We start from the raw sequence: 19,701 nt of genomic DNA on the forward strand, positions 1-19,701 counted from the left end.
ATCATAATTTTATACGAGGTTAATTTGAACTCTTAACTTTAACATTAGAGTTTTTTTTTTTTTTTTTTAAATTCAAATTTAGGATATTGTTGCTGTAAATGAGTTAGGTATGTGTTTCTTTTTACAAAATTAGTTTTTACAGAAAAATTTAAACCATATTATTAGAACACATAATCGGTGAAAAATTGATGAGGCTTGAAGGAACTATAATTGCGGATTCAATATAGGAAGGTGATTTGGGTTTTGCGACTGTTGAATGTTAAATTAATTTTGAGTGATTGAATACGTATTAAAAATATTTGTTCAAATTCAAAAGCTTGACATTAATTAAAATGAATTGTATCTATGGGAAAATTACTAATATTATCAAAATATACCGTACTTTATTATTCACATTATAGAGTTGTCTTCGTAAATATCAGCAAGTCATATATCAACGTCAACCAATTATTTCACTCTATTTTTAAAAAGATATATTATGATGTAGCGTAAACTATGAAATAAAGAATTTTAAGAACAAGGATTGATATTATTTTATTTCATCGTATGAAAGGAAAAATCAAGAGCAAGTACCAAACACCTTCTTAAAATAAAGTTATTTATTTAGTAAGGATAATCAAATTAAGTATTTTTTTTTTGACATAAACCTAAAACACGACTATGTCGAATCTCTCATTTGAGATGCCAACTTGTAGGAAATTAAAAAAGTACTTCATTGAATTATAAAGGATCGGATTTGAAAATTCATGCTTGTTGTTTGTTATCCAATGCTTTGGCTTGCTTATTTATATAAATTTTGAATGGATTCGAACATATTGAGTACTCGACGCAAGCGTTCGACATTATTAGAATTGTGAATAGAAAAAGACCGGGTCTTATTGAATCTCATGCTCTTATGGACAAAATTATTGACTAGTCTCTCCTTATGAATATAATTACAAAATTAGTGTCGCTTACTTGTTAGTATAGATTGTGTGCTCTTGTTTTTGTTTTTTCGAAACATAACTTAAATTGCAAAACTCCCTTTTCTGTACAACAATTATAGGGTTGGGGAATATTAAGTCTTCTACTAGGAAATTAGAAGGTCAGATCAATTATTTGTAAGTTAAGTAATTCATATAGTTGATTGACAAAATTTAAATGAAAACGTAGTGGAAAAATGAATAAAGGTTGGGATTAAGAATAAGATGAAAAAAGTGATTTCACATAGAAGGAATTGGATAGAGATGGTGCACCAAGCCAAAATAATGTTTGTTATGTTGCATTGAATATTAATATATAGTCAGTCGGGAATGTGGTATTTTGTGATTATGTATAGCTATTAAGTTTAGTTTGATGGTAATCGATACGATTTTTTATCTCTGAATTTAAGAAAGGGAATGCAAAGTTGTAGGTTTGAGCAAAGGGTTTCTTTCTTTCTTTTCCTTCTTTTCTTCTCTTCCCTCTTTTTCTGCTGAAAATAAACATCCAACCACTATCAACAAGACGATGAGTTAGAGGAGAGCATGACAACGGAAAGATAAGAGAGGAATTTGTGAAGGAGAGATAGGTGCGATTGAATTGCATTTTCAAGTCTTTAATTTACAAAAACAAATTATTTTTGAAGAAAATTAAAACATTTGCAAGTTAATCAAGACTATATTTTTAATTATATTTAAATAATTTTTACAAAAATGAGTTTAAACAAAAATGAATTTATTGAAAAATATTTATTTTCTTAAGTTAATCCAAACGGATCGTTCACATGTGTGCAAGGATGTCACTAAGGTAATTTCACCCACTAGACGTTACCAAAGAGTAAAAAAAACTCATTTTCATGAAGGGGAAAAATCTCATTTTTACCTCAATCTAGGACTTCTAACATAGATGGAAATAACGAAAATGTAAAATTGAACAATTTACAATCAAGTTTGATTGATTAGGAAGGACACGACAACCAACAAGAACATACCATATCAATTCCTATGGTTCATCAACCTAAACTTAGCTTAACTAGCATAAAATGTAAACTCTCGATAATAAAAAAATAATAATAGTGAAGCGAATCATCAAGTTTATATAACTTCGGTTTATTATTATTTTTTTTTTAAAAAAAAAGATATATAACTTTGAATCAACTCATTCCCACTCGCCCATTAGAACTAACAAAATTTAAAGTGAAAGAAAAAGAAAGAAAAATACAGCCACTCGAAATCTGAGCAAACCATTGCTCTTACACACCTCAAACTAAGACCAAACATCTGAAAAGAAACTTCACAATTTAAGATAATTCACAAGTTCCAACTCCATTTGATTGCCATTTTATATATATATAAGAAAATTATTATAAATGACAAAAGCACAAAAAATTTATAAAATATAACAAAATTTTAAATTCTATTAATGTTTTATCGATGTCTATCACAATGTCACTAATAGATATCGATAGAAGTTTATCGATATCTACCAACCTAAACTTCTACTATAGTTCGTAAATATTTTCTTTCATCTTGTAAATATCACTAATAGACACTACCAATCTAAACTTTTGCTATATTTTATAAATATTTTTATTCATTTTGCTATTTAAAAAAAAATGCCCCAGACACACACACATCATACATATATATAATATTTGTTGTTCACACCAAAAATCACTAGTAAAGAAATTGAAAAAAAAAACGAAATAAATTCCAAAAATAGAAAAAAAAAAACAAAATCAATATCAAACAAGGATTTTTTTACTTTCATGACCAATTGTGTAATAACTTAGGCGCTCTATAAAATCTATGTACATTGAATAATAATATAACTTCTGATTACCTAAAGCCTATTACTTTAGCGAACATCTGAGCCAAACTATAAAGGAAAAAGAAACAACTATTCTGGGTATGTTGCTAATCCTCACTTTCTTATTTCACGACCACGGGGCTTCCAGAATCTCAATATACATTGGCGTCACAACTTTAAGAATCTTAGGAAACCAAACTCAACCAGACAATTTCTCAAAAAAGGAGAAAAACAATAATCTGAGACAAACATTTCCAATACACACAACAAAGAATCTGAAAATGATATTCAAATCAATTGGTAGTCGAGTCTGCAACTAAGCAATTATTAGGCAGAGATTACTTCAATAACAAAATTAACATGGATCCAGAGCATAAAACTCTTCGAAATTAACATGCAAAGAGACTATGACCTCATTCTTTCTTCCCAATTCCATGTGACATGTTATAGATCCCCCGTCCCTGCATGAAACAGGAATAAGACCGACATTATAAGTAATGACGAATACTGTACAAGTAATATCACATTCTTCAAAATGCAGGAGAAAAGCTTAAACTGCATTAAAGAGTGGTAAACTTACAATAAGATACAACGATGAAGCTGCCAAAGCGATTGGAATGGCAACAGAAGTGACCTTATCCAATGGGCCTTTGAGATATGTGTGCTTATGAATGCTCTGAAAATACTTTTGCCTTTCAATAAGTTTTTCACGAGGCCTAAATGGTTGCTCAATGGCTTCAGTCATCCTGCAAAATAATTTAAATAGTAAATTAATAAAATTTCATTAAAGCTACTTCCAACTCCAAATTCATCCTCGTATAGAAAACAGGTGAATTTGCAAGTGTGTGCTTACAGATCTGATTTCTTCTATACAACAAACAGGAAATCAAAGGACTTTGGAAAGTTTCCGACATTACTAAATCTAAAATACATGATAAATTGCCTACTGACTATAAATTTAATACAACTCTAGAAAGCAAAAGAATATAAATACTCGATCATCAGCCATCTCTAAAGAATGAGATCCCCATCGGTAAGATTACATTCATTTCGCAATTTTTGGTGAGGATTACTTCAGGAGCCACTATTGATTGGTCCCAGTCCCAGAAGATCCATAGATATAATGAACATCTCGTGCAGAATTCTTCATTATTTCTTTAGTGAAAGAAATACTTATTGATAAATGAAATCAGAAGAGAACCCCAAAGCATCTAAAGGTAATTACAAGAGAAGAACACCAATAGGCAACCAAAAAAAAAAAAGCTATAATGCACCTCCCGTGCACAATTCTTCACTTTCAAGAGCCCATTCTCACTCGTACATCTGATTCACCAATTTAATAAATCTCATATGTGATTATGGGTCAGGAAAACTTCACCCTAATCCCCAGTTGTTTCAGCTAGGCTGGCCCTAGCTCTTAAGGACAAAAACGATCATTATCAATTCAGCTGCTGCTGAACGAAGTAAGACCCATTTCCACAAAATAGGCAAGAAATTAAGAATAGATATTAAAATTACAAGAAAATAACCTTTCTCCTTTTTCCTTACCAATATCTCAAGATAATTATTCAATGAGTAAATGATGGAAGTTAATAGTGTATTCCAATCCAATAGTAAAACAGCATGTAAATCCAAATCCCCGAAAATTGCAAGAAGAAATACATAAAAAGCAACAACAATCGTGAAGTAGATTAACCAGAAAAAATATAAAATGGTTCGAACATTACGCTAACATCCAAGATCAGATTACGAAAGAAGATCCATGAAATCATAATCCAAAAGAAGAAATAGGAAAAGAGATTGAAACTAACGTGAATTAGAAGGTCTGAGGAGAGCGAGAAATCGTTGTTCCGAAGGCTGCCGCTGATGGGGGCGAATAATAGACGATGACTTCCTTTGCGATGCGGAGGGGAAGAAGTAAGAACACTGTATCGGCCTATTTCTTTATTTTTCATTTTTCCTACTCCTCTAATCGGCTTGATATTCACTTGTTGGATTGACAAATCGGCCCAATTTGATAGACCTGTGTAGAAAGCCCATAGAAATACCCATTTTCTATCTATCTAATTAGGCCAGTAGAAAATTAACATTTTGTAAAGTCTATCATACGTCAATTTTTTACAGGTTCTTAGAGTATTAGACTTCTCCGCTAATAAATTTTTTTTTTTTTTTAGATTTCACTATATTTGTAATTTTCAAAAATATTAATAGGAATCTAATTACTATAATTCCAGTATCTCGTTTTTATTTGAGTGTAAACTATGTAAAAAATAAATAAATAAGTAAATTTGGGTGATAGAGATGACAGGTGACTGAAGCGGCGTGACCCATAGTTAGCGAGGATTGTTTCCGGACAGGAATTCTTACCGCAACCAACATAATCAACGAGATAGAATGTTTGGACAATTGACTGCGGAGAAGCGGAAAGTAAGTCCCTAAATGCATCCTATTCCAGAGAATCACAAAGTCACACGTTACCTTAAAGAAGAAATTACCAAAAGAGGCTTAAAAACATTGGCAGACATATCTTTTGCTTTTTCTGTTTAAGCATCTTTTTAGATTACGAGAAATAAGGATAAGTGGAGGTCTTGTCCCACACAAATCTTATCGTAATCTTTTACTTTTCCAAAAAGAAAATAAGATGCGAGACAAGGGTCTTGTCTTGTCAGCCCTTCTTTATCTTTCTACTTTTGTAAATTGATCCGTGTAACAACATGTATGATAAATGATATCTCGATGGCAGATATATTTATCTATATAAGGGCACGTTCCTCAACCTTAAATGGATAAAATAAAGATAATTATTCGTTATTTATAATAAAGGTATTCATATAAGGACACCCTGAAGTAACGAAAATTAACAAAATGTTTTTTTTTTTTTTTTTTGTCTTTGAGGGCATATTAAACACACTGAAGTGTTATAAGCACAATTGTCATATTTAAAATTCTTTTTAAACAAACTACTCAAAAACCATTCAATGACTATTTTTACGCAAAAATGAATCCAATTGAATTATGAAAGTTCAACGTTTAAATTCAATAAAAGGATTCTTGAAGTTCAAAAGGTTAAGCAATTCATGAAACCTAGAACATTATTACAAAACTTTGGAGTTCAAACTAATACAATTATTAGTTGTCCATTTGAAGTGATAAATTCACTTAAAAAATTTCCTCAATATCACCTGCACAGCTTAACATTCATTCTAAGTTATATTTCATCAAATCTTCTGCATATAATAAAACCATCAGAACATATGAAAATGTTGATCAAAATGTTGAAGGTAAAACCAAGTCATAACAATATTGGATGTCGCTCAACGATTCTAATAGATACACCATTATCCCAATTCACATCCTCTAAGTCACAATTTCATGAAAGGAGAGCTGAATATCGAGAAACAAAGTAGAAAGCAGAGCATCATATCCAGTATTCTACTAGTCGAATATGGAACTTATCATTTATTAAACAAATATTCCTTCAAGATCAAAATTCACGAGTCTAGAAGCATAACAGTGTTTGAATTTAGTTGCCAAGACAGTGACCTCATTCTTTCTTTCCAATTCCGTGGGACATGTTGTAAATTCCTCGTCCCTGTTCAAAAAGACATGACCAAGATCAACACAGTCGGTCAAGTCATTTAGCAGTATCTGAAACTGGCAAGGAAAACTTCAACTGCAATGGAGAGAGGTACACTTACGATGAGATAAAGTGACGAAGCTGCAAGAGCAATTGGAATGGCAACGGAGGTGATTTTATCCATTGGCCCTTTAAGATAAGTGTGCTTGTGGATGCTTTGGAAATATTTTTGCTTCTCAACAAGTTTCTCGCGGGGTCTAAAAGGTTGTTCCACTTCTGCCATTCTACATTATAATTCAAGGAAGAGAATTAGTGGAACTCCAATTCTGTAAAATCTACTATCCCACATCTTTTCAGCTCCCAAACCATCCCATATGTAAACAAAAATATGCTTTTGAGATGTTCAGGAAAAATTTTCCTTTATACACCCCCAAACCAAAAAAGGAAAAAAAACCCTCCAAAGCAAAGACAATACACGAGTCTTCATTTCCAACTGTTGAAACATAGACTAATCCACACAAATGAAGAGAACACTGAGAGAATCATTCTATGTGAGACTCGACACTCAAACAGAATGGCACTTGAAACTTTTACCAATATCAAGCATTCATGACACAACAGCAGATATTAAAACAGAGAAAATGGCAAGATTAAGCCCCACAATTCTCTCCTGTGTCATTTCCAACATGCCCAACATTAAGCCACAATGTCTAAAAGGGTAAAGGTAATCTTGAGGCCAAACCTATAGAAGAGGCGAAGCTCCAAACTTTATTAAGAAAGTGTTGAAGATGCCACCTAACAAGAAGACTCAAAAATCAAAAAACACACAAAGAACACTAAAATATGGATATATATTGCAATATCAACGGCGAAACTACAATATAACATGGCCTTTCGAGAAGGCTACTCTCTCCCAATACTTCCAATATGGAAATCCCACATTACCCTTCCTACTCTTTCTCTCAACCCACACCTTCTATTTATAACAAATAAAGAGAAGAAAAAACATAACAAACATTGTTAGTCCATGTATTTGGTTTCCAGATTCTTCGTCCCTTAGAGATTCAAGCTCTTTGTATAATAATCTTGTACTTTGAACATTAATTTCATTTCATTATATTAATGGGGAGGCTTGTTTCCTTTTTTAAAAAAAAATAACTAGAGTATTACATAAAATTTCACAAAGGCAAATTTGGTAATTGGTATGTCCAAGTACTGTTAATTATAATAGTCATATAAAAGTATACAAAATTCACTCCGTTAATTTCCACTTAAACAAAAATTCTAAACATTAATAGGATTTATTTATATACTATAAACTTTGTCAAAATAGTAAAAGTAGTAGTAGTTCAAAATTTCAAAACTCAAAACCTTTATAATTTTTTAGAATGAAGCAAACCTTTATTCTTCTAATCATTACAAAGGTGTAAGATTTAAAGCTTCTTGCGTTTTCACCAAAGCATAAACCTCTTATGTTTCAACTAAAGCATAAATCTCAAGGCCAAAAGTTAGAGTCTTCCATAGAGGCAAGTCAGGGATAAACCTCTCAATAGCTTATTAGAGCATTTTGGCACCTACCCCACGTGCCAGAAACATCTAAGTGCATCGGTTGTTTACTTGAGTAACCATAAAATAAGTTCTAAGAACGATATTTGTCTTTATCACCAAACAAAAACTTATATATATATCTGATCCACCAAATTTGACAAATCTAAAAAACAAGCACAAAATCTTTATTCCCAATTATCACTGTTTTTCATTGTGGTTTCCTTGATTGAACACACCTCTTATCACGAGGCAAGTACTAACCCTCTATGGCAGGAACCAATGAATGAGAAACTCCAGGCTTTAGAAAAGACACACACATGAGACTATGTTGATTTAACCCTGATAAAAGATCCATTGGTTGCAGGTGGATTTATAAGATAAAGAAACATTCTGATGGCTCTAGTGAGTGATATAAAGTACGACTTATAGCAAAAGGATATTCTAAAAAATATGACATTGATTATAGAGAGACTTTTGCTCCTTTGGCTCGAATGATATATGTTCAGGTTCTCTTAGCAGTAGTTGCTGCCAAACAGTGGCCCCTCTTTCGATGGATGTCAACAACGTATTTCTCAATGGGACCTCCACTGAGGAAGTTTAGTTTATATGAAACCATCTCCAACTACTTCTCCCCCAGTCCAAAAGGTTTGTCTTCTTCGTCGCGCATTATGGTCTAAAACAAGCTTCGTGAACTTGGATTGCAACCTTCAGTTCTACCATTAACCAACTTGGGTTTTAGTCTAAGACCACATGAACAACTCTCTTCACACACAAAACACCCCACAGTATAATTTTGTTTCTACTATATGTTGATGATATGATTTCTATTATTGCCAATGATCCTTAAGACTATATCTGATTTACAACATTACCTTGGGAAACACTTTGAGATGAAAGACTTAGGATCACTTAATTACTTTCTTGAACATGAGGTATCAACATGCCTTGAAGGTTACTTGTTGTCCCAAGCAAAATGTCTCTGATCTTTTGGCTTGCTCAGGCATCACCGATTCTGCCACGACACCAACATCAACCGATCCCATTGTTCATTTGACTTTGTTCGATAGTGTTCCTCTAGAAGATGCCAGTCTGTACAGTCAACTTGTTGGTAGCCTTATTTATCTGACTGTGACTTGTCCAGACATTGCATATTTTGATCCACAAACAGTACATTTTACTGCAGTTCTTCGAGTTCTTTGTTATATCAAGGGTACTCTAGGACATGGACTTCAGCTCTCTTCTAAGTCATCTTTAGTATTGTCCGGTGATAGATGATGTGAGTAGCCTCTAAATATTGCATCTATTATTTATTCTTGTACTGAACATTGTAACTGAATCGTATTAATCAATAAAATAATTGTCTGTTATCATTGGAAAAAATTAAGGCTAATGTTTTATTTGGTTTCTTCCTCAGGCAAGGGCGAGTTGGACTGTGGTGGTTCCTTCCTCAGGAAAGGACGAGTTGGACATCGGATTTGGACAAAAGGATCCAGATGGCACAAATGAGTGAGCAGGACACAGTGTCCACCGCAGAGATCGGACGCCGAGAAAGGATCTAAGCTTGGAGGAAACTAAAGATCAGACGATAAGCTTGGTGGATCCTTCTACAGCAAAGACTACAGAAATGGATGAGCTTCAAGGAGCTGGGTGGAAACGACTGGGCTGCGACGAATCTGGGAAGAGCAAGGGGTGCTACCGTATTAAGACCTAAAAATGTGACTCTGATACCATTTTCTTTTTACTAGAATGATTGTTTTTTGTACAAGCAGTGAGTGGCCAGTTGAATACTACAATAACAAAAGAAAAATATAACTATAAATAAGAATCTCTAATTTCTTTCAATTTACATAAACCAAGTTCACAATGGAAATAAATTAAAATCTAGTAACTTCTATTTCTCCCTCGAAAAATTTCCACTGACCAGTGGTATAATGAACCCAATTCCGTGTTTCAATCAATAGGTAAACAGAAACATACAAAAATCGATGCCCTAAAAACACTAATCGGAAATTAACACACCACAGCAACATAAAATAAATAAAGGGGATCAATCATTTCAAGTGCAAAGATAAATCACAAATAAAAATCATGGCGAAACAGATAATTAACCAGATAGTGACGGAAAACCGAAAACAAGAACAATTAAAAACCGAATGACAGATCAAATTATCAAGGCGTTCATGAAATCTTATCCCAGAACTAACGAAGAAACCAGAGAATGGAGCTAAACTCACGTGAGGAAAGAGAGCGGCAAATCGTTGCTTCGAGAGATGCAGCAGATAGACGAGGATTTGGCGAATACTTCTTTTTGGGTTAAAACTACAATTTTAGACGGTTTTTTCTTTAATCAACTTTTAAAATTCATAGATTCAAGGAAAATGGTCAAAAAATATATTACTTTAGAGTTTTATTAGAGCTAGCAATCAAAGTTTTTAATTTTAGATTATATTTAAAAAGAAGTTTTATAATTTAAAATTTTTAAGAATGTGTTAAACACACCAATAAGAAATAGAATTTTATTACCATTTTTAAAATGGATGAAAAAATCCACAAATCTCTTTGTAATTTAATTTGTTATTATACCAATTTGATGATTTAACAAAATAATATAAAAAAAGTAATTGTCAAAATAACAAATTTAAAATTTTTATATAGATAAAATTTAAAATTTTATTATAGTCGATAAATATTTTATTTTATTTTATTATTTTTATAAAAATATCGTTTTAAGAAGTTAAAATTTAAGAAAAAGAGTGTAGATTAGCGTATGGATATGCACCTCACTTGTCTTTATGCATTAAAAAAAATGGAATGTAAACATAACGTAAATTTTGTTGGTTTCTAAAAGAAATTAATATTTGGGTTTAACGATAAAAGGTTTAATTTTCTCGAAAAAGAAAATAATCAGAATTACCCACACCAAATGAAAAACCGCGGGATGCGGAGGCCGTGAACGACAAGTTGGGAAACACTGTTAGCAGCATCGCAAGATTCCGCCAAAAGTTCTCCTCAATTCTTCCTTTCCGGCCACCGATTTCGCACCAGGTTTGCTTCTTCTCCAGTTTCATTTTCAGAACTAAGATTCTGAGAATCCTCATCCGTCAATTCGAATTCGAGTTTCAACTTTTTGATTCTTTCCTTCACAGCTTCGTTCTTTTTTTTTTTTTAATCTATGTATGCTTTGATTCGTCAACGATGTTTTTGTTAGTCACATGGATGCTCATGAAATGATTAGCTTTCATGCGATGAGTGTTTTCGGGGGGGTTTATTCTTAGTTTTATCCGTTTACTGATTAATTGGTAAAACTGCTAATCGATACACTAAAATTGTCATGCAGTTCAGTTGGTTCAGCTGTATCCTCCAATTAATTACTTCGAAGCTAGGACAATGGTGGAGCGTAAACGCCAGTAGCTTGTGACACCTTTCTGTGGCTTCCAGCTAAAATGCGCTCCAAGGATAGGATTTCATACTTTTATGATGGTATTATTTAGTTTTCTGTTTGCATTCTACAGCTATTCATTTGACTTACTATTAATCTAAAGCTCAAGTTTTTCTCGATTCAGCTTGGAACACCTTTCTCTAAAATTATGAGAAATTTCATGAAATACAGGTGTTGTGTTTGTATTTAAATTTCTGTTTTCTTCTTCCTTTTACATCTGTTCATTTCGATTTAATCTTATTTTGCAAACCATACAACTAGAGTAGGAATTAGCTCATTAAAAGAACCATTGATTTGTGCATTATTTCTTGATTGTATTCAACTATGGTTTATCTCTGCACTGAACATATCCTGATGCCTATTAAGACATTGTATATTTATGGAATTAATGACATGATTCACCTTTTTTCTAGGCCACACTTCTATTTCTTAGAAATGGTTTCAAATAGTCTTATGTTCTGTAAATCACAAACCAATTCCATTTATATGTTCTTTTTACTTTTGTTGGAGTTTGTACTTGTAAAAGTAGAGTCATGTATAATTCAATTTAAATTCAAATTAAAAATAAAATTTTAGGTGGTCATGGATTAAGAATTACACAACTCCCTGAACATATGAAACAATCGTCAAAACACAAGGTAAGATTTGCAAAATTAGCAAACTATAGTTATTATTTATTTATTTTAGTTTAAGGGGGTGGAGGTAATTTAAAGCTTCGTCAAAGTTCTGTGTCCTGCATTTATCTTGATTTTCAATTACAGACCATTTGGAAATCTATATCTTAGTTACTATTTGAGATAAGGAAGTCAGTTAAACTTTAGTCTTGCATAAAATATGGTTTTGCAGGGGACGTGGGAAGTGTTTACTTTGGTCCAAATCATCCAATGAAGCCACATCGGCTTTGTATGACTCATCATCTTGTTCTCTCGTATGAGCTTCACAAGAAGATGGAAATTTATGTTAGTCTCTTTCTTTTTGAATCTGTCTTTCAGTGAAACTATTAACATCTGCTTGTAGGTTTACTGTTGTTTTTTCTTGTTTTTTGTCCTACCAGCATGGTGTGGCTATACATGTTTTTGTTTTGATGTATAATGCAGCGTCCCCACAAAGCATATCCTGTGGAACTTGCTCAGTTCCATTCAGCTGATTATGTAGAATTTCTGCACCGAATAAATCCAGATACTCAACACTTGTTTGCTAATGAGCTATCTAAATGTATGATTTTTCTTTTGACCTCTTTCATCATATCTCAGCAGTTCCTTGGTGTCTGTAGACATAGAAATTGAGATAAATTTGACAAATATTCACTATTTCACTTTATATCAGATAATCTTGGAGAGGATTGCCCTGTCTTTGAGAACTTGTTTGAATTCTGCCAAATATACGCTGGTGGAACAATAGGTAAATTTGATAATGGATGCTTGAAATTCATGCCGAGGATATTAAATCCTTCTCGACTCATTACTTACACACTCTTTGCAGATGCTGCACGCAGACTAAATCATCAACTATGTGATATTGCAATAAATTGGGCAGGTGGCTTACATCATGCTAAAAAGTGCGAGGCTTCGGGGTTTTGCTACATCAATGACCTAGTTTTGGGGATATTAGAACTTCTAAAATATCATTCTCGTGTTTTATATATTGACATAGATGTGCATCATGGTGATGGGGTAGAGGAAGCATTTTATTTCACTGACAGGTACAACTTCACCTGGACTTTCTAGTTCCACAATGACTTTTCACTTTGAAGCAGGAAAACTTTTATATTGAGTGATTGAGAAAAGAAAATATGTTAGAAGCTAAGGTTGTTATTAACTACATAGACCTTAGCATTTTATTTCACTGACAGGTACAACTTCTCCTGGACTTTCTAGTTCCACAATGACTTTTCACTTTGAAGCAGGAAAACTTTTATATTGAGTGATTGAGAAAAGAAAATATGTTAGAAGCTAAGGTTGTTATTAACTACATAGACCTTAGCTTTTGCTTGTAAATTCATATTTCTAAAGTTGTTGTGGACTGCTTACACACAATTTGTTTGTTATTGTTTCTTATTTTTAAAAGAACCGTGTATATTTATAGAATGAATCTAATACACAAAGGGGGACTTTTCTCATCTAGTAGTTGCAAATGATGTAATTAAAAAAATTCCTGATATTAAAGCTTCACAAAGATGTTAGAAATCCCACAAAATTTTCTGTGGGACCTTGCATGGTTTGATAGTTCCAGCTGGTGTACTTCAAATTGTTTCTATAATTATTCTTCTTTTTTACTCTAAAGTTAATTGAATCTATTTTCTGTAATCCCCATCAGCTTGGATCGGAGAGAATATCATGCTCCCATTGTTACTCCCATTGTTTTTTCTCCATTTGTGATGAAAGTTCGTTTCTTATATAAATTGTAAAGAAAGAGTGTTCCAAGCCTCCAAACATTGTAGATTTATCATAATATTCTTTTGATCTTTTCGGGCAATCCTTTCTTGAATAGAACTCTAGTGGCATCCTACCTGTGTCTTGTCATTTGTGTTTGTTGTTTAATGTTAGAGGCTAAAGAATAGAATGCTTAAACAATTTTTTCTTTTTGATATCCGTGAGTGTTCAGGCCAACTTACACGTGTCTCAACTAATCTCATGGGACAACCCACCTGACCTTATAATATTTTGGTTTCAAAGAAACTCGTAGGAAATTAATCCCTAGGTAGGTGGCCATCATAGATTGAATCCATAACTTTTTAGTTAGTTATTGAGACTATGTCTCTTTTTTGACTACTAGGTCAACCTATGATAGTTGCTTAGACAGTTATTATCTAGAACTTTTACACTGAAAAAAGTAGCACGAACTGTCACGATATTATGTCAATCTACAGTTTCACTGCTTGTTGCTCTCTTACCACTCTATGGATCTAGAAATGGCTGCTGCTTAAACTGGAAAGATGCTATATTTTAAGGGATAACTGCAAACTCGCAAGTTTTGTAGTTGTTAGAATTAGTGGGCTTGTCCCATGGAAGGATTTACCCTAATTTTCTTTCCGTTATTTTCATAAGCTTGTTGTCTATTTATTCCTCCTTTGTATCTTTTGTTAATATGAGAAATTAATAAGAAAGTCAGATCGCGGTTTATCTTCCGGTATTCAGGTTTCCACGTAACTCGGTGTCTATTTTCTTTACCGCTTTTAACAGTAGTACATAGGTCTGCTATCCCTAATTATCAACATTTCACTGTTGAGCTGAAAGGATTTGAAGTTAGTAAAAATTGTGTAATTCATCTGAATTACATGAGGTGTTAGTTAATATATGTCTATATTCATGACGTTGTAGCACTCTCTTCTAATTCTTAATGTTCACAATCCTCCATGACAGGGTGATGACCGTTAGTTTTCACAAGTATGGGGACTTGTTTTTCCCTGGAACCGGTGATGTTAAGGTGATCATTCTATATTTTCTCATCTCTTTGGTACTCGTTAGGCTTGCAGTGGAAATATTAGAAAGTACTCATTAGTTGACATGTGGCTCTCTTTGCTCTGTCTCACTTGTTTGCTGCCAACATTCCTCTGATGTGTCCTTTACTTTGCTATCTCTTTCAGAATAAATATTGTTGTGCTCTTTCACTTTAGAAGAGCCTCGACTGAAAGTCTGCGCATGACTTTACTGTTCTTCTTTTACCTACCTAGGTGGATTTGTTTTTTCTTTTTTTGGTGCCCTTTGACCTTCGTCACACACATCTTCACTTGCTATGATAGTCATTTTTCAATTGTTACACTGCCTTCTTACTGTGGTTATCATTTCAAAAAGCTTAAGATTTATTGTTTGGTTGGTGGCTTTTGGAGGGATTAAGATTATAGGTATCATTTCGAGGTTTTCCTTTTGGAGGCAGCACTTTATGTTGTTTGGGATTACTCCAGCTCATATCAAATATTCTCATTCTATGATGAGTCTGTCATCAATTTTGTATTACCTCCATTTGTTCTATGTTGGGTCTATCATCAATTTTTCTTGCTCTTCTTGGTTAGTGCGCCATTTTCTTATTTATTTTACCACCTCCTCGTGTTGTTCTTCAATTTCTACCCCCCCCCCCCCCCAAAAAAAAAAAAAAGGGGGGGGGGGGGGGGGGGGGGGGGGCTAGAATTTTCTGTTCTGAAAACCTTCTAAACGTGAACCTATTGTTCTGTTAATATTTTTATAATTTGGAAGCTGGATAATACTCATAGATATTAGTGTTTTGAAGGAAATAGGAGAAAGAGAAGGCAAGTTTTATGCCATTAATGTCCCACTGAAGGATGGAATAGATGATGGTAGCTTCACCAGACTTTTCAGGACTGTAAGTTCAATAAAAATCTTTGGAATTGAGCTTTATGTCTTTGCTGCTATTTCTATTGATTATGGTGCGTTTACTGTGAATTTTGTTCATATAGATTATCTCCAAGGTTGTTGAAATGTATCGACCAGGTGTTATTGTTCTCCAGTGTGGAGCTGATTCATTGGCTGGAGATCGCTTAGGCTGCTTTAATCTCTCTATTGATGGTGTGTATTTCATTGTAATTAATGCACTTTTTTTCATTGTAATTAATGCTTTGGACCCTCCCTTCCCAAGTGAGGGGAAGAAAAGAAAGAAGGAAAGCCACATTTCTTTTGCCTTTTTGTTAGTTTGAAACTCTGATATTTATTTTTCTAGTTATCTAGAAGCCCAATGTTTGAAGTAACATTAAGCTCTTTATTCTTCCTACAGGACATGCTGAATGTGTTAGATTTGTCAAGAAATTCAATTTGCCATTATTGGTATGCTTTTTTGGAGGGTCAAAATTCTGTATTTAGTTGTATATAACTATAGCAAGATATTCATAGAACTTTTTCGTTCCTATAGGTTACTGGCGGTGGAGGTTATACCAAAGAGAATGTAGCTAGATGTTGGACTGTTGAAACGGGTGTTCTTCTGGATACAGAGCTGCCTAATGGTATAAAAAGTGAAATAGTATTTTCCTCCATCCTTCATAATTCTTTTTCCATGTCTGTTTTCCTTTCGTAAGTATCATTGAATTATGAATTATAAAAATAGGAACCTCTTTATGATTTATAATGTGTAAGCTGTGCTCTGTGCTTGTTCTCTCGATATGAGAATTATGAATGTATGTTGAAAATCAATACTTTATTGCAGAAATTCCAGATAACGAGTATATCAAATATTTTTCTCCTGACCACTTGCTAAGAATTCCAAATGGGCATATGGTTGGTATTTTCTCCAAATTTACATAATACGGTTTTCTTACCAATTCTCAGCATTACTTGGATCTCCATCACTTGAACCCCTTGTTCTTGTAATTTTCCTGGCAGGAAAATTTAAATACGAAATCTTACCTTAGCACGATCAAAACACAAGTTTTGGAAAATCTCCGTTTCATCCAACATGCTCCAGGTGTACAAATGCAAGAGGTGGGTTTGTGGCTGAAGTTGTATGTCTAGTCAACCCAGGTTCTTTTATCTTTGAGACTAAATTGACTGTGATTGATTCCAAATACAGGTCGTTTGATATATCCTTGTGGTGAAAATTATAGCTAATCATTGTCATTATTAGCCTTTTTGGCTGGTTACCTTTATTTGCCTCCAATTTTTTGAGTTCACCGTTGCATCCTGTTTGTTTCTTTTGCAAGATTAGGTAGGGAGATGATAGACCCCAGAAGTTAAAGTGTATAGTATAATCACAAGTGTTTAAATAGTTTGATCTTACACTGAATATGTTTGGGAGTGATTTTGAAATAGTTAGAATCGTCTTTTTTCTTTATTATTATTCAAAATCAATCCTAAAAATATCTGTAATAAGTTTTATGATTTCCGTACCATCAAAATGGATTTTGGATGATTAGAAATAGGGTAGTAAACACATTGGTTGGGTGACAGGAAGATTATGTGAAAAGGTAGTTTTTGAGTCTCCATTACGTACCTGTATATTGTGTATAAATAAGCCAAGTTATTTTACAAGATTTAAGCCTTGATACGTAGACCTTATGCTTGAACATATGCTATTGGAGATTGAGAGCCTTTATCTTATGCAGGTTCCTCCTGATTTCTACATTCCTGATTTTGACGAAGATGGGCAGAATCCTGACGAGCGCATGAACCGTGAGTGTCACTAGAACAACAGTCGCAGTCGCTTTTCTTCTCTGATTAGAGCTTATTTGTTCCTTTTTTTTCTTTCCTTAATTGAATTTAAATTCTGCCATTTCAGGGCACACCCAAGATAAGCAAATCCAACGCGACGATGAATACTATGAAGGAGATAATGATAACGATCACGATATGGATGATGCATGATGTTCATTCTCAATTGTTTTAAAGAATAGATGACTGACTTCAGTAGAACGAATATGTGTAAATAGGTTGACTTGTCTATTATGTCTGTAGTTGAAAGAAAACAGGGTAGAGTAGTGAACGACATTTTGGTCTTCCATTTTAAGAAAAACGGATAGATTGAACAATTTAGACACAACTTAAGGAAGTTCTTGGCTTAGATTTTTGAGCTTTCTGAAGGTGAGTTATGTTTAGAACATTACGTTGTGTGGCTAAAGAAAGAACATACTTGTTTGCTGGACAATCAAACATTGATGATCTTGCTAGTTAGGTTCTAATGCTAACTCGTGTCGCTTCGTTGGTATTAGTTTCGTTATGTTGGATCGATCTGAAAGTTAAGTCTGTTTGTTAGTGTTTCTTATTCTTCGTTTTTTTTTTTTCCTATCCTTTTTCTGAATAGGGAAAAAGTTGAAAATGCCTTTCCTAATTAAGACAGAAGGCACAACATTACAAATTTCTTCTTTATTAAGGAAAGAAAGCAAATGGAAGTTAAACCAACCGAGCCAATGTGTGTAATATGTATATACATGAATATAAGTCTATGGACTAATGAAAACTTCATTTGTCTGTATGTTATGGTTTGGTTCATCCATTTTAATGAAACTTTGGTTACAATAAGATCAAAATTTGTTGGATAAGACTTGGGTCTACTGGCTTTTTACTTTTCTTCTCTCCCACTACTTTTGGAAAAGAAAACAACCTCTAGGGGTGCAAATGAAAACCGAGAAATCAGAAAGAAAAGAATGCTCTAATCAAAATTGATGTCGGTTTGGGTTAAAATCGGTTTGGTTCGATGGTTGCAACGTTTGGTAGGTTAAATTAATTTTTTTTTTTTTGTTGATTTTGGGTTTTTCTAAGACTAAACTAGAAATAATACCTACCAATAGTGGATAGATTGAAAATTTATGGAAAGGTTTGGCAACGTTTGGCAGTCCACATGTAATTGAGTTAGGTAGGTAAAAAATATTACTTACCATATGGTGTAAAAAATATTACTTACCATATGGTGTAATTGAGTTAGGTAGGTAAAAAATCTCAAACCGGTATTTGCATTAACTTTCCTAACTGTTCTCTTATAATAATTATCAACCCAACTCAACTTTTAAAAAAATAACTTAATCAAACATCCTCTATATCAAAATATCGAATTTGGACAAGTTAGCTGTAGTATTTTTTTTGTTGAAATATTGATCTCTCCTCTCTCCTTTCCGGTCATTGTGCACTCACCACCCATTTTGCCCCAATGCTCACAGCCCAACTCATCCACTATTAAGCAAAATAAGACAAAAAAATGTTGAAGTGGTGAGATCACATGCACTTCTATATTAAATTAAATTTATTTTCATCGATCAACTTAAACTTTTTAGTCGATCGATGATTTAAGAAGATCGTAGAGCAATTGATTCCTAAATTCAAATCCTTGTGAATGTTTTTCTTCCATATTTACCTTCGTCCATTAGTTTAAACTTTTGAATCAATCGATGATTTAAGATAACTAACAATACAACAAAATTTAGTCTAAAGAATACAGCCGGTTCAGTTCCTTAGTAATCCAATTCAGCTCTGATTTTGCACAGTAACCGAACCATTTGCACCACTACTCCCAAACACAATTCACAAATTTCATTACATTGTGCTATCAAATGAAGGATTCTTTTAAAATTCTGAAAATAGAAAGAATTCTTGCGGTTTTGGATAACAAGGAGGGAGGGAAGATCTTTTGAACTGGATGCTCAACAATGGTGGTGAAAGGACATTGTTTTAAACAAAAGGAATATTGTTGGCCGATGGGACAAAAAAAATATCTCTACTCTACTATTTTATTTGCAGCTTTTATATGATGAACTGTATAATTTACCTCTTTGCTTTTACTTTTACCAAATTTGACTTTGGAGATTCAGAAACGTGGAATCACGTTTTCAAAAAAGTAAAGTTCTCTGCCTACTGAAAGCTAGGCATAATTTTATAAATGTTTTGTGGAGAACCTTAGCAACTTTTTTTTCTGTCTCATTTCAAATTCAAAC

General features: G+C 33.2%; 2 protein-coding genes and 1 long non-coding RNA gene across 13 annotated transcripts; 1 reads left to right on the forward strand and 2 right to left on the reverse strand.

Moving 5' to 3' along the window:
• Positions 1-3,027: 3,027 nt before the first annotated feature.
• LOC103497962 (uncharacterized) lies at positions 3,028-4,749 on the reverse strand. Its single transcript, XR_539512.3, has 3 exons — positions 4,581-4,749; positions 3,350-3,515; positions 3,028-3,230 (listed from the first exon to the last, which is right to left on the reverse strand). It is a non-coding gene; the product is annotated as an uncharacterized LOC103497962 (long non-coding RNA).
• A 1,295-nt stretch (positions 4,750-6,044) lies between these two features.
• Positions 6,045-10,276, reverse strand: LOC103497961 (uncharacterized). 3 transcript variants are annotated; one of them, XM_008460391.3, is made up of 4 exons: positions 10,129-10,220; positions 7,089-7,141; positions 6,468-6,630; positions 6,045-6,361 (listed from the first exon to the last, which is right to left on the reverse strand). In XM_008460391.3, exons 3-4 carry the CDS (start codon positions 6,627-6,629, stop codon positions 6,314-6,316), a joined length of 210 nt encoding a protein of 69 aa, XP_008458613.1. In that variant the 5' UTR covers position 6,630; positions 7,089-7,141; positions 10,129-10,220; the 3' UTR covers positions 6,045-6,313. The 3 variants fall into 3 exon arrangements, with proteins under 3 accessions (XP_008458613.1, XP_050947758.1, XP_008458612.1); XM_051091801.1 differs by lacking the exon at positions 7,089-7,141 and adding an exon at positions 8,767-9,567 and having other exon boundaries at positions 10,129-10,166; XM_008460390.3 differs by lacking the exon at positions 7,089-7,141 and having other exon boundaries at positions 10,129-10,276.
• A 495-nt stretch (positions 10,277-10,771) lies between these two features.
• On the forward strand, positions 10,772-17,926 carry LOC103497960 (histone deacetylase 9). Of its 9 annotated transcripts, none has more exons than XM_008460383.3 (15): positions 10,772-10,939; positions 11,232-11,374; positions 12,180-12,292; positions 12,431-12,548; positions 12,660-12,734; positions 12,816-13,035; positions 14,696-14,759; positions 15,561-15,653; positions 15,748-15,856; positions 16,062-16,111; positions 16,197-16,287; positions 16,488-16,558; positions 16,664-16,762; positions 17,383-17,449; positions 17,556-17,926. In XM_008460383.3, exons 2-15 carry the CDS (start codon positions 11,338-11,340, stop codon positions 17,639-17,641), a joined length of 1,293 nt encoding a protein of 430 aa, XP_008458605.1. In that variant the 5' UTR covers positions 10,772-10,939; positions 11,232-11,337; the 3' UTR covers positions 17,642-17,926. The 9 variants fall into 9 exon arrangements, with proteins under 9 accessions (XP_008458605.1, XP_008458608.1, XP_008458606.1 ...); XM_008460386.3 differs by having other exon boundaries at positions 15,799-15,856; XM_008460384.3 differs by having other exon boundaries at positions 10,777-10,939; positions 11,237-11,374.
• The last annotated feature ends 1,775 nt before the right edge of the window (positions 17,927-19,701 follow it).

The sequence above is a fragment of the Cucumis melo genome, chromosome 11, assembly GCF_025177605.1.
Source record: "Cucumis melo cultivar AY chromosome 11, USDA_Cmelo_AY_1.0, whole genome shotgun sequence".
Classification (NCBI taxonomy): Eukaryota; Viridiplantae; Streptophyta; class Magnoliopsida; order Cucurbitales; family Cucurbitaceae; genus Cucumis; species Cucumis melo.

Bases quoted from the DNA above. Each gene is read 5' to 3' on its own strand.
- LOC103497961 (XM_008460390.3), bottom strand. From the start codon at position 6,629: ATGGCAGAAGTGGAACAACCTTTTAGACCCCGCGAGAAACTTGTTGAG. The intron at 6,362-6,467 runs GTAAGTGTACCT...CTTTTTGAACAG, and splicing joins CTTCGTCACTTTATCTCATC to GGACGAGGAATTTACAACAT.
- LOC103497960 (XM_008460383.3), top strand. From the start codon at position 11,338: ATGCGCTCCAAGGATAGGATTTCATACTTTTATGATG. The intron at 11,375-12,179 runs GTATTATTTAGT...ATGGTTTTGCAG, and splicing joins GATTTCATACTTTTATGATG to GGGACGTGGGAAGTGTTTAC. The intron at 12,549-12,659 runs GTATGATTTTTC...ACTTTATATCAG, and splicing joins TGCTAATGAGCTATCTAAAT to ATAATCTTGGAGAGGATTGC.